At 36.8% G+C, this 14,168-nt stretch overlaps 1 protein-coding gene across 1 annotated transcript in view; it reads right to left on the reverse strand.

Moving 5' to 3' along the window:
- Window positions 1-3,354: 3,354 nt before the first annotated feature.
- LOC146698888 (cell adhesion molecule CEACAM1-like) overlaps window positions 3,355-14,168 on the reverse strand; it is a 15,683-nt gene continuing 4,869 nt past the window's right edge. Inside the window, exons 2-11 of the mRNA XM_085472592.1 lie at window positions 13,737-13,799; window positions 9,456-9,483; window positions 8,805-9,128; window positions 7,999-8,277; window positions 7,455-7,721; window positions 6,634-6,912; window positions 4,483-4,588; window positions 4,178-4,209; window positions 4,002-4,075; window positions 3,355-3,811 (exon numbers count right to left, since the gene is read on the reverse strand). Coding sequence (XP_085328718.1) covers window positions 4,050-4,075; window positions 4,178-4,209; window positions 4,483-4,588; window positions 6,634-6,912; window positions 7,455-7,721; window positions 7,999-8,277; window positions 8,805-9,128; window positions 9,456-9,483; window positions 13,737-13,799 — 1,404 coding nt within the window. The 3' untranslated portion in view covers window positions 3,355-3,811; window positions 4,002-4,049. The remainder of the gene's footprint in view (window positions 3,812-4,001; window positions 4,076-4,177; window positions 4,210-4,482; window positions 4,589-6,633; window positions 6,913-7,454; window positions 7,722-7,998; window positions 8,278-8,804; window positions 9,129-9,455; window positions 9,484-13,736; window positions 13,800-14,168) is intronic.

Consider the following 14,168-nt stretch of genomic DNA (forward strand, 5'->3'; position numbering starts at 1 on the left):
TCCACAAGCATTTTCTTTTAGTACCGCTCAGATCTTCAACATTTTGATGCCCCTGTCCCAAATTTTGAGGTATCCAATGTAGCTGGATTGGCAAACGTATGACATGAGAGTGTTAGGATGCCTGGGTCGTTGACCCAGGGTTTTGAGTTTATTATATTATTTATCATTTCTAGTCTTTGGTTTCTAAGAGTTCTGTCTTATGGTTTATGTCTCTGTGTAATCCTTAGTTGCTGTCTCCCCTGTCTGCTTTATCCCCGTGTCCAGTCAGTGTCAGTGTCTGCCCTGGTCCCACGTCTCTGTTCCCTCTGTTGTAGTGCCTGCCTGTGAGTCTGTGTCTCTAAGTTCAGTCTGTGTTATGTTTCCTGTTTTATTTTGAAGGTCCATGTCTTATGTTAATGTATCTGGTTTTGCTTCCCTTGTTTCGTTAGGCCTAATTTGCCCCAGCTGTGTTTCCCTCCTATTGCCCAATCCCTGATTGCTCCCTCTATGTATTTAAGCCCTGTGTTTCAGTTTGTCAGTGTTGTGATTGTTAGATTATAATATTATTTTATGCCATGTTATACCCCTAACTAAAGATTGTGAATTATTATGCATTATTTTCCTGAATTAGAAGAAGCTGATAACTATTGCATTCGTTAAACTGATTTGCATTACATTAGACTGCTGATTTATTGTGGATGAATGATATTGTTTTATGATGTTATAAGAAATATTGTTTGCAGAAAGTCATCGCCTTATTTGTCTGATTAGAAGAGAACAGAATATACTGGAGTTTTCTGCCCCAAATCAGCAGGAGCAGATAAACGGGGAGCCAAGGTCGTAGCTTAGGCGCCGTGTGAGAGAAAGCATGTGAATGTTTAGGCTTTTATGATAAGGTGGGGGCACCAGAGGCTATAAGAGTTTGAGTAATCCTCCACCATTTTGAGATCAGAGGCTGTCTGCATACAGTTTCCATCTCCCACGTGTGTGATCATTAAAATCATCGTTTGACTCGACCCGACCGGACCAGTGTTGTTATTGTGGTTTTTCTCTTGTCTCCATCCCCAATATTTTGAACCATAACATGATCTACCCCATCTAGCTGTGTGGCCAGTCTGTGTAAGTGTATTTTGTATTCCTAGTTTTGTTACCTTTTTGAGTTCAGCATTAAAGCTGTGTTTTGAGTTACTTTCTGTCTCCGGAGTCTGCATTTTGGGTCCTCGTCCTGCCTGCACACAGCCGTTTCATAACAGAGAGTACTTAGAAAATGTAGTCAGAAGCCTCTCAGCAGTGTTGGAAATTCAACAACCTGCTGATGTCCCAGGGAGGTTTTGCTTAGACCAATGAACAGTGAATTAAATACAAGAATACAAATCTCCAGTTCAAAGTGTGACACAATGGGACTTAACTTAGCAATATTTCTTATGTGATAAAAGAGACTGATGTTACTGAGAGATGATTTAGTGAAATTTTACAATAAAACCCAGAGCTTTCATTACCTTAGATGTAAATCTGTCAGGGGAACAAACAAGGACTTCAGTTTTTTGATCATTAAAACTGGAGGAAGTTGTCAGCCATCCGAGTTTTAATGGAGTCTAAGTTCCTAAATGACTGTAACTGTTCAATCAGAGGAAAGTCAAAGGGGCAGAGTGACTCTGTAAAAGAAGTGGTAAAATGGTTTCATCGTTGATATCAGCTAACAACGAGGCTGAAGATAAGCATTAAAATATTTCATTGAAGTCCATCTAAATTATGTTATGTTGAGGCTTTTTCAAAGGTTTGTATTATATTATATTTAGCTTAAAAACACAAAGTAGAACTATAATTTATAAAAGCTTAAAAGTTGCAGTAAAAGACCACTAAAAAAATGTTTCATTTCTCTGACATCATGTTGAATATCTACTCAGGTAAAATGACTCAATAATGTCATATATTAAATTTAGAACTTAGTTTAAGCTTTGTTTACAAAGTATCCAAACTCTGTGGTGCCTCCAGCCTCGTCTTTATATTGGTTATCAGTAAGACCTAAATGTATAAAAGTTCATTGCATTTATTATAGTTTTTTTAATCAGTTTTCAAACTCTTTTGTACAGAATGTGTTATGCATTATTAGAGATATACAAAAACAAGAAAGAAAACTCTCCTCTCAGCTCACCTTATTTATTAGACTGGACATGATCAAAGCTGCTGTCCTTTCTCCATAATCTTCATAGAATCATTCTGAGACAGGATGTTTCTAACTTTAGAGATATAGTGCAAATGCAAGAAAGCTGTTCTACACATTTGTTTAATATGAAGGACGTATCTGGTAATTCCACACAGTGTTATTGGAGGCCAATGCCATCCAAAGTATCTGGCTAGGCACCATGTTTTTTAAGAGGTTTTTTTTTTTAGGGTTTTTAGAGTCAAACAACCTTAATTTCAGGTAAATTTAAAAGCAGGAAATTAGAGGTCATCCAGACCTTTATATAAGTAAGTAAAAGTAAGTAAAATGTATTCATATAGCGCTTTTCACAGATAAAAATCACAAAGTGCTTTACAACACAGGAAATTGGAATATAAAAACAATATAACAGTAAATAAAACAATGTAAAACAATAATCTCTGGGCCTTCAGGTCACTTGCTTAGTTTGTGAGAGTTTGTGAGAAACCTTCTTTTGTTTGGTGTAGTAGTGCTGCTGCCAACAACACTATGTTAAGAGTTTTAATACAATTAAGGGGTTTACCTGATTTGGAAAAAAAAAGTTTATATATATATCATTTGACCCAAAGTTCATAAGAGTTGTAGATTTCAGTTCAGCATTCAACACAATCATTCTGCAGCAACTAATAGAAAAACTCAGACACTTGGGAATGAAAACTTTAACTTCTAGGTTCCAAGAGTAACACCTTTTCCTGAATGTGGAAAAAACCAAAGGGATTATGGCAGATTTCAGGAACAGTCATTCCCAGCATACCCAACTGAACATCTACTGTGCTGCTGTGTCCAAGAAGGCCTAATCTCTCCTCCACTCCACTAAACTCTTGAATAGCTCCATTCAAGAGGCTGTCAGAAGACTGAACTCTTTACTGCTTCCCACCTACCCCCCTACCCCCCAACACACTCTCACACAGAAGTTAAATTCTTTTAATGATGCTGAAAGTCTTTGGCACATTAATGCAACCATTCCCACCAACAGCATTTTGATTCTCCTGTATGTCCTGTACATGTACCGAAATATTGACAAAAGGGATAAAGTGAGACTCTAGAGATAGGGTGAGATGGAGGCAGATACTTGACTTGAAAGACAGCAGCTAGAAGAAGAGTAGAGAAGAAGAAGATGACTTGGATCCAATTTTTAACAATGTCCTTGGAACATTAAGTAATCTGCTGCACCAGTCCAGAAACCTCAGGGGTAGTTAAATATTCAGGATAAAATTTGACAGTACTGCTTTTCTCAGTGTCTTCAGACAGCACAAGGTCTTTGTGTAATCATCCAGATTTTTACAACATGTAGATCGAGTTCAGCATTAAAACATACAGGACCACATTTATGAGTGATAAACTGAAGTAAGAGCAAGGGCTACAACTTCTGTGTATTAGTTGTATTTATTTTACATTTAATGATCAATAAGAAGACACAGAGCTTTATCAAAATAGTAGCAACTACATAATTCAAATGTCAGAAAACCTTAATATTTATTGTTGTAGACTAATAATTTATAAACAATCTTCATATGTTCTGTTAAAATATTTTCATAATGACCAAAAAAATATTACAACCAACAAACTAACAAAAAAACAAAACCTTTTGTCTTCCTGGAGCAGATAGAGGCTTCACAAATGTTTCATCTGCAGGACAAGAAAAAATATACAACTTATTCTAGTAAACAGTTTATAAACTGCATGCAAGTGGACATTAACTTTTAACAATAATGGAAAAATGACAGATTTTTATACAGAGAAAAAAATCTTTCACTCTTTTCTTCATTGTATAAGGTATTCTTTCTTAATAAAGCACAACAGTGAATTTAATACTTACCTTAAAATGGAAATGTAAACAAAGAGCTCAAATTTTCTTGTCATATGGTTAAGTGTTCTCATACACATGTTCTCCTGGTCAAAAATAACAGATTTTGATACAGTAATTTTATTTATACTTTCTTTATTTTGCTATTAAAGATGTACAAGTTAAATGTATATTAAAATATTACTCACCTGTATTTTGTGTCTGTGGATTTTTGTTGGTTCTAAATATAATAAATGAAGCATTATCAAAGTCTGTCCACAAAGTTACACAGAACTGTAACACTAAACATTTACATTTATTTAAATCCAACCTTAATGATAAATGACAAAGACTTGTTTGTTTAAACAAACACTGCACTGAAATACTTGCACCTCTGTGGTTATTTCATGAAATGATATGATGTTAAATGAATTACATGTAACACTGATAAGTTACGCTTATGTACCAAAGGTGTTTAGAAGTGGACTAAACCATTGAGAAATGATCCACCTACCTTCGCCTATAAAAGTAGTATCCTACACCACAAGCAACAGCAACGATGGCAAAACATGCGATTACAATTCCAGCGATACAACCTGCAGCACATTCTGATGATTGATCTGGGGAAGTTCAAATAGAGATAAAATAAAGATGACACAAAGTTGTCTCACCATCTCAAAACTTTCCAATAATTTCTCTCTTTGTTTATTTTCATAATTGAACAGGTTTCAGAGGACTTTTGGTCAGTACATTGCTGTCTTTGTCTGGAGAGCACTTGTATTTGTCAAAATGATGAATTCACTGTGTAGTTTCAGCAAATATTTGCTGAAGATTCATGTTTTGATAAAGGGTAGTTAAGTGTTAGGATACATTTCCAAAATTTAGTTCATAGAAAACATTAAAACTCCAGGAAACGTACATCATTTAAACTATCAGTGGTACCATACTATACGCACACTGCAACATCCAACAGTATCAGTGCACACAGGTACCTGTCACAGTAAAACCATACACTACTCATGATGATGCTCTCACAGTTACATTATTCCACGCTTTAAAGGTGTGCTTCCTTCTCTCAGAAAAGAGAGACTGGAGCACAAAAACCTCTATTTTTATGTAGTCAACCTTATTGTTAATAATCTGTCCCATTAAAGAATGAAGTCAATCAGATTGTGTGGATTTAGAAGAGCAGGTCAAATTTAACCCCTCTGTAAATTTCCACCTTACTGCAGCTTGTATGTTCCAGAGATTTCAGGTGCTATGTTGTTGGGGGGAATTTGCCCTTGGTAGGGTCCCCCAAGGCAAATTGGTCCTGGGTAATGGATTCTGACAACATCTATGAGGAATAAATAAGAAGAAGCACTCGGAGAGTGCATTGCAGCTCACTCTCTGGCAGTAGTTACTTTAAAGGCAATAGTATTATAATTTTTAATAAATTACATTTTGTTTTCCTTGTTCTTTTAAATCTACTTTAAGAAGTTTGTAGTGCAGTACAAATCAGATATGGGTGGCATGATAGATGTTTACATTGATTACAGAAACATTATGGAGGAGTAGGTAATGGAAAATAATATTTTTTAAAAATAGACATGAATAATTTGAGCTTATTATATATTATTACACTACAATATTTCTAACTAACTAGGTACCGCTTCCTCTCATCTAGTATAGTGAGGGCGTGCTATGAACATCTGGCAGAGTTCCTAGTCCACAAGATCTTGAATTCTCCCCTCTAGTAGAGCTTTGATTGCGTTACAATTTAGGCTGGAAACATTGAGTCAAAGCGGACCATGCTCCACACCACCATTGCTGAGCTGGCTGCATTGAGCAGTGACTACAAGGTCCTTGGACTATCCTGCATCCACTAGGAGATCCTGTGGGGGGTGTTCCACTTTGGTGGCTTCAGGATTTCATGTTTGTTTTTTGTGGAGGATGTGGCTCTGCTGTATTCATCAGCTATTGACCTCCATCTTGCACTGGAGCTATTCGTAGCTTAGTATGAATGAGAATCAGCATCTCCAAATCTGAATCTTGAATCTCAGACTGAATCCACGCAGCATCCACAGAGATGTGGACACTGTATGGTCTGCAGGGGTAAAGAGAGAGCTGAGTGTGAAAGGGAAGGTGATGATTTACCATTCATTCAGCCTTTCTATCCTTATCTATGATCACAAACTCTTGTACGGTGTACATTTTAGGACATCCTCAATGATACAAGCAGCAGAAATAAGCATTAAAAGAAATGAGCATTTGAATAGGATGCCTCATTGATGCCACGTAGGAAAAAGGTTTTGGGCTTGTCCTACTGGAGGAGGCCTGGGGCAAGACCCAGGACTCACTGGAGAGATTATATCACTTGGCTGGCTTGGGAACAACTCATTCCCCTAAAGGAATGAGCACTATTGAAAATGAATGAACATGAACAGCTGGATAGAAGTCAAATTTAAGGTGTCTTTGATATTGATATGGATCTTTTTTGGAGCTCCAATTTGAACATTTTCTGGTCCATCTACATAGTAAAGTAATACAAACAATAAATGTGTTCATTGCATTTAAAAAAAAATACATTGCTTGATTAAATATGTTGTCCGTGGTGCCAATATTGTAGTTCAATATTGTATGACCATACGTGTGAACAGTGTAAACTGAACAGCATGTTACTTACAGTTAACAATCAGAACATATTTAACTCCATCACTGCTGACAGGGTTGCTGATATTACATAAATATTCTCCTTCGTCTTTCTTCTTCAAAATGTTAAAAGTCAAAACTCTGTTATTGTCAGAAAGGGTCATGTTGTCAGTCAGGGTCAGTTTGGAGCCATCCTTCATCCAGTTTCTTGTAAAGACTGAGCCAGAAGCCTCACAGGTTAAGCTGACAGAAGTCCCCACAGCTGGCAGGTTTGTTGAAGATTTAAGCAAGATTGAAGCACCTGATATTTTCTCTGTTTGCCAAGAGACAGATTTTTAAGAAAGAAAATGCACATACAGGTTAGAAACTAACAGATGAAAGACAGGTTTATCTGCTTGCTGGTGATGCTGACAAGACAGAACAAGACTGTGTGATCCTGTGTCAAAACATGTAAAGCTGAGTATTGCTAAATATTATTACTCTTTATCGTTACATCCTGATGATATGCTTCTTTAGCTTAACTATGTTGTAGCAATGATGACTGGCAATGCTCTGAGACGTCAGAAATGAACTAAAGGCTTTTTAACGTTTTTGGTGGCTTACACAAAATGTTGTAATGTTAGGCTACTCGCGTATAGCTCAATGTATTTTGTTTGTGTTGTAAATTCTTCGTTCTACCCGAGTTTCTTTTCCTACGAGCTATTTATCTCTTCTGCATGAGAAAAAATATCAGAAGTTTTCTCCTTTCATTTTTCCCCCACAAATGTTTTTTTTAAATATATGAAAGTATTATCTGAGCAAAGTAGTTGCAGAGAATGCGTAAATCATACATTTTTAACAGTAAATCAGACTTACCCAGCACAGTGATGGTTGAAGGCTGAGTTGTTTGAGATCTCAGAGTTTTGTTGTTAAAGGCCTGACATCTGTAGTTTCCACTCTGACTCATATGAACATTCATCAGTCTGAGCTCTGATCCAGTATCAGGCAGCTGATCTCCATTCAGAAACCAGTTAAACTGGGCAGGAGGTCTGGATCCAACTGAGCAGGTGAGGCTGATGTCTGACCCCACAGCAAAGTATCCTTGTGGTGGAGATGAGATCAAATTTATATTTTCTGGGCCATCTAAATGTAGAAGGAACAGAGAAAATTTTTATTGTATAAAAAATGTATAAGTATATTGCATTCATTTTTCCTTTGTTAAAGGAAATTATTTAACACAACTACATGACTCCACATTAGGTTACCAGAAAAAAACAAACACCTTATCCATCCATCTTTTTATTTGCTTATCAGACACATCTAATATTCTGAAATCTTAAATGATATCACACTAACATCTATGATGTTTGTGTGCAGATGTTTTCAGATAAATTACTGAGCATTTACTTTAGTAACTCACAGCTGATGGAGAGGTTTACTGGATCACTGGTACCAAAACTGACAGGATTGGACGCATTACACCTGAATGGTCCCTGGTCAAAGCGGGTCACATTGATTATCGTCAGATTAGAGTCTCCATCAGTGAGCTGAACTCTGTCACTTGCTGTAACCTCAGAGCTGCCGTTCAACCAGAGGAAAGAGAGAGAGGATCCAGAGGCAGAGCAGGACAGAGAGACAGAACCACTGAACTCAACCAAGTCTGTGCTGCTGGAAGTTACCAACACATTGGAGACTTTCTCTGTGAAAGAAAAACAAAATAGTTTCATTGTTGGCATCAACAATAGAAAGTAAGCATTAAAATGATTGAAATCCAATTCTAGCTAAACCATGTCATGACAAGGATTGTATATTATATAAATAACCTCAAAAGAAGAAATAAGCAAAAATATATTTATCATTAAAACAATTAAAGAAGTACTGTACCAATCAAAACCTTGAAATACTTTCATTCTCATAATTTAAATATCTGCTGCCTTTAAGTGACTATTCTGCACAGAGTAAATTAGACAAATGGAGTCCTCAGACTAATCTTTACAATATGCTGGTCAATACTACATTTAAATAAGCCATTCAGTTTCTTACAGCCACTTTGTAAAGTTTGTAATATCACAATCTGAATAATATCACAAATTATTGCAAGAATGCAGAACAACACATAACAAAAATGTACTAATAATTCCAGGTATTTTTGCACGTTTAATATAATGTAAACTTGTTTAAATATTGCAGAAACAATTACACTGTTGGATTTCAATATCTGCTCACCGTGTATCTCCAAAGTTGTACGTCCAAGCTGCTGTGTGCCATCAGCTTGTGTAATGCTAACACTGTATTCTCCAATGTCATTCAGAGTGAGACTCCTGAGCTCCAGAGACCCAGTAGATGGGAAGAGGGTGATCCTACCTTCATACTCTGGTCCAGTATTGTTTGCTAAGTTAGTTGAGATGATTATAACCTTAGAGAAATTTAACTTCCAGGCCACAGTTAGAAACGGTGTTTCTGTTGGAGTCAGTGTTGTGGTGAACATCACCTTTTCTCCTACAGCTGCATTCAGTGGACCAGGCAACACACCAGCTCCTTCAGTGAAAACTGCAGGAGACAAATAGAAAAGTACATAAAACATATGTCAGTCAAACAAATAAAACAATTGTGGAATAAATGCAATGAAATACAGCAAAGCTGCGGAGTTCACCTTATTTTCATTAGAGGTTGAGCTTTTCCAGATAATACCGCACATATTTCTGATCGAGTTTCAGGAACTCACACAGTAAACGTGTGGTTATTAAAACAGTTAACCAGCTGTTGCTTTCAGTGAATTGCTGCTGCTCTAAGTCTTTGGCAAACATCCAAAGGAAAATATAACCTTTTGTAAAGAGACCATAAGTTCTACTGAACATCATAATTTTTGAGACTTACCTGCAAATGCCACTAAGACAATAAGAAGCTGTAGTAACAAAGCCATTAATTAAATATCTGTGAAGAGTGCAGCTAGGAATGTTCAACTATCAAACTGACCACGAACCTACTGACTCAATATGGTAAATGAAACTCTACTTAACCCTTTAAACCCTTAAGTATTAACAAGGTGCAGTGTCAGTTTCACATGCAAGTAGAGTCATAGACTTTTTTATAAGCTGATCCACTAGAAAACTTGCACGATGCCTCCCTCATGTGGTGTAACTGTGTTAGTGCAAGATATAAACTTTTTGAAGTTAATATAAAGATGTTGACGTGGAGTCACAGGATGTTTTTCCGAGTAATACAATTACTGTATGTGATCAGCACTTAATAACGGCCCAGCAGACTGTTACTGTTGTTCGCAGAATCCCAGATGAGCCATCAGGCTTTCCGAAATGCTTATCCAACTAAGAGTCACACACATAAGAGGCTCAAAAGTGTAATAATCTAAGTTGTGATATGACAGAGAAACAAAAACAAGACACTATCACAGAAGACGAGATCAGAAACTGTATTTGATGACTGACACTTTAAAGACCTTGTACATGAGCAGAAGGATTTTAAATTTGATTCTGGATTTAACAGGGAGCCAGTGAAAGGAAGCCAATATAGGTGAAATATGCTCTCTCTTTCCTAGTCCCTGTTGGTACTCTCACTGCAGCATTTTGGATAAACTGAACGTTGTTCTGGGAGTTCTGAGGACATCTTGACAATAACAAGTTACACTAGTTCAGACTAGAAGTAATAAATAAAAATTCTAAATAAAAATACAAAGCTGCCTCTGGCTGCATCAGCTACAGAGGCCTGGCTAGCTATGGGTTGTTTTTTTTTTTTAAATACTCTATAGAGTATTTAAAAGTAGAACGGGAGGGAGAGCCTTCAGCTTTCAGGCTCCTCTTCTATAGAACCAGCTTCCATAGAAGGGATTTGTTTACTTTTAAGATTAGGCTTAAAACTTTCCTTTTTGCTAAAGCACATAGTTAGGGCTGGATCAGGTTATCCAGAATCCTCCCTTAGTTATGCTGCAATAGGTTCAGGCTTCTAGGGGATTCCTATGATGCATTGAGTATTTCTTCTTCAGTCACCTTTCTTACTGACTATGTGTTAATAGACCTCTCTGCACTGAATCATTACTGGTTATTAATCTCTGGCTCTCTTCCACAGCATGTCTTTTATCCTGTCTTCCTTTTCTCACCCCAACCAGTCACAGCAGATTGCCACCCCTCTCTAAGCTTGGTTCTGCTGGAGGTTTCTTCCTTCCCACTGTCGCCAAGGTGCTTGCTTAAAGGGGTCATATGAGTGTTGGGGTTTACTGTAGGGTCTACCTTATAATATAAAGCGTCTTGAGGCTACTGTATAAATAAAATTGAGTAAAATTGAATTGAATTGAACTGAATTGAATTGAAGTTTTTATAAGGATTGTGGCTCAGAGTTTAAGTATACCATCAGTCTACAAACTGACTTCTTATCAAACTGATCCATGTTATCTGAGCAGGAAAAACGTATTCCTGTGTGCAATTTTCAGGTTACACATAGTTAAACATGAACTAGAAGTATTCAACAGATATATCAAAGACTGCAATATAATGTTATTCAAACAAATTATTTGAGGACATATTAAAAGTAAAAATTAGGAAGTAAAACTTTAAAGTAATATGAGCAGACAGAGTTTTTTCTGCTTCATCGAGCACTGAAAGCTCACCTGAGATGGAACCGAAAATGAAGAAGTATATCAGAAGTATATCAGAAAATGTTTCCATTTCTAAAGCAGTCCTTCACTCTTTGCCTTTCCCTTTGCTGATACCAGTACATGAATGTTCATTCAGTATATAGTGTCATAAGGAAGTAATGTTGTTATTCTGAAAGGTTAAACTTCATGAACTTGTTAATCATTAACACAGCTTTCTACCAAATGTTTGTTGTTTGCTTCTGTACTGTAACAGCAGTCCAATATGGAGGTGTCACTTGGAAGAATTCAACATGATTTATTGTCAGACAGAATTTGCAAGAATGAAATCTATTTGCCAATTAGGCTCCAATGACCCATCATGGCAGAACAGAATCCCAGTAGTGATAGAATTCAAGACAGAGTCTAGATGCTGTTCGTGGTGAAGATCAACCAATATCATGGCAAAAAATACAATAGACACGCCGGTGCGCTGTGTCCATTCATGCTATGCCTCTTGTTGAGAACAATAGATTAATGAATATACATTAGAGTTAAAGAGACTATAGTTTGGGATTGCATGTAATATTGCAATATGGCAATTACTGTGTGAAATAATAAAAGTAGAGGAGATTCCTGGAATTGGAACAAAGAACTGGGTTGCAGAACAGCCAACCCCCACCACCAGGACAGGAAGCCACAGGTACAAGCCTGGGGGAGGACAACCCCAGGGTGAAGCGCAGTGAGAGTAGTGGAAGACTACTGAGGAGGGCTGCCAAAGGGCAACACCCCCCCTTACTCTATAAAGGTGTGTGAGGAATAGGGCTGCCACAAACGATTATTTTGATAGTCGACTAGTCACCGATTATTTTTGCGATTAGTCGACTAATCAGATCATGCATCCATTGGACGTACAACGTACAGCTTATTGCACCAGCATGCATCTGCTCTTATATAACTATCATTAGCTTAAAGATTTAAGTGTTTAAGGTATGTGCTAACTAAAAATAAAGACAAGATGATAGTTTATTGAATTTAAATGAAATTTGCAGATTGTTTCAGTGCAGTTTAATAAATGCAGCTGTCTGCTCCTTGCTATCTAAAATATAACAGGACACCGGAGTATATTCTCAAGCATCTCACACTTCTGATAATCAGTTGTCTGCTTGACATTTATTCAGCTGTGTAAAAACCAGGGGCGATTCTAGGATCAGAGCTTTGGGGGTGCTGAGCACCCAGAGAGCTGCCCAGCCAGACAAGATAAACTTTACACGTCACAATGAGACTTCTTCCCTGTCTCTGTTAGTCCCTGCATCCTTAAATGTCTCCAGTTGTCCCAAGTTCTCTCTGACTGTCTCCTTGGTGCATTTAAACCCCTGCATCCTCCCTGTCCTCATCGTCTGTTGTCTTCGTCTCCGTTATGAGTCATCATAATTTTACCATCTCTGTGCAAGTCTGCAAATTTCTTTCTTAAATCATGAGATTCTTAAATTCATCAAGTCTCTCTGTGCCTGGGTCCTCGTCACAAAACATGACATCACTGTTTTGTGCATTTTAACACAATTTAATCCCCACATTTGAGAAAGAAAGGCAAAACACTTTTTTGAAAAGTCTGTAACAAAACCATCAAATCTGATAAAGGTTATTTAAATGCTGCAAAAGAAGAATGGATTGGAATAAAAAAAAATACTTATCCTAACCTTAATTACTGGGGGAGAATAATGAATGATGCTCATGGTAAAAAGTAAACTGACTGCATTTTTTGGACAGAGATTCACTTTTAATGTGTATGTATAATATAATACAGATGCATAAAAATACACTCCCAAAACTGAATAAATTGTTACAAATAAATTATTACAAAATATTAATAAAAACTATAAAAATGGAGGCAACTTTGCCTGTGGTAGAATGTATACAATGTATGAAAAAATCTTTAGTGCAGATACTAATTTTACTAATTTAATAAGACTAATTTTGTGTTGTAAGATTTATGAGTTTCATGCTTTCATAGTGGTACTTGGGAGAGCTTGACATTTTTTGTCAGGTGGTACACACTGTAAAAAGTTTGAGAAACACTGATAAGCGTATGTGTGCTTTTGGAAAACATTTAAAGCTGCAGTACAGAATCTTTGAAACAAGCTTAAAACATTTTTAGAATATAAACAGAGCACTCTGCTTCTCTTTACAGCTCCTCACTCCACCAGGGCTGTTTGGCACTTTCTGATAGTGTGCAAATGTGATGTACGTACTGCAGCAGTCATACAGACAACTGGACGGTCCAAAAGTTGGCCTACCTATTACTGGCTGAGGTTTTAGTAGAGTTGTGGCTGAACCACATAAAAATATATCATTAATTTTAATCTCCCCAATAAATGATAATGTTATGTTGGAATGTTGTTAAAGAGGGTCAAAAATGTTTCAAACCAGTTTGTTTTGCAGATTCTGTATAGCAGCTTTAATATAGTGAGAACACAACTTCCAGATTGTGTGAGTAAAATCAGGTTTTTATTCTCTTTGTCAGTTTAATAGTTTCTGTTGTGCCTGTCACTGTTTCCTGTCTGTTTTCTTACCTGGTTCTTCCTGACCTTGCCCTTTCTCCTCACATTCCCCTCTTTCCTCTCTCCTTCTTTGGACTGACAGTCATACAGAAATAGATTGTATTCAATTAGATGAAAAATTACATTAATATGAAAAAATACTGTTAAGATCACTAACAAAAAGTCCTCTCTGTCTACTTTCAACCAAAAGACAAATAACCAAACCACATGAACATCTAATAAAAGACATAAATATTGAAATGCTGATCCAACATTATTCTTGATTGACGGATCATTTGATTTTACACTTTTACCTGAATGTGGTTCCTTTTTTGAAAAAACTTCCTTATATCCATTATGAACCTGGCTGTCTCTCTGTACACAAACACACACACACACACATACACACACACACACACAACAGGAGTTATAAGGTTAATGGGCATTCAGTCAGTTAGCTAGTCC

This window comes from Copadichromis virginalis, linkage group LG11, assembly GCF_057382275.1.
Source record: "Copadichromis virginalis isolate Kocher_CV1m ecotype Utaka linkage group LG11, C_Virginalis_male_GT1.1, whole genome shotgun sequence".
Lineage (NCBI taxonomy): Eukaryota > Metazoa > Chordata > Actinopteri > Cichliformes > Cichlidae > Copadichromis > Copadichromis virginalis.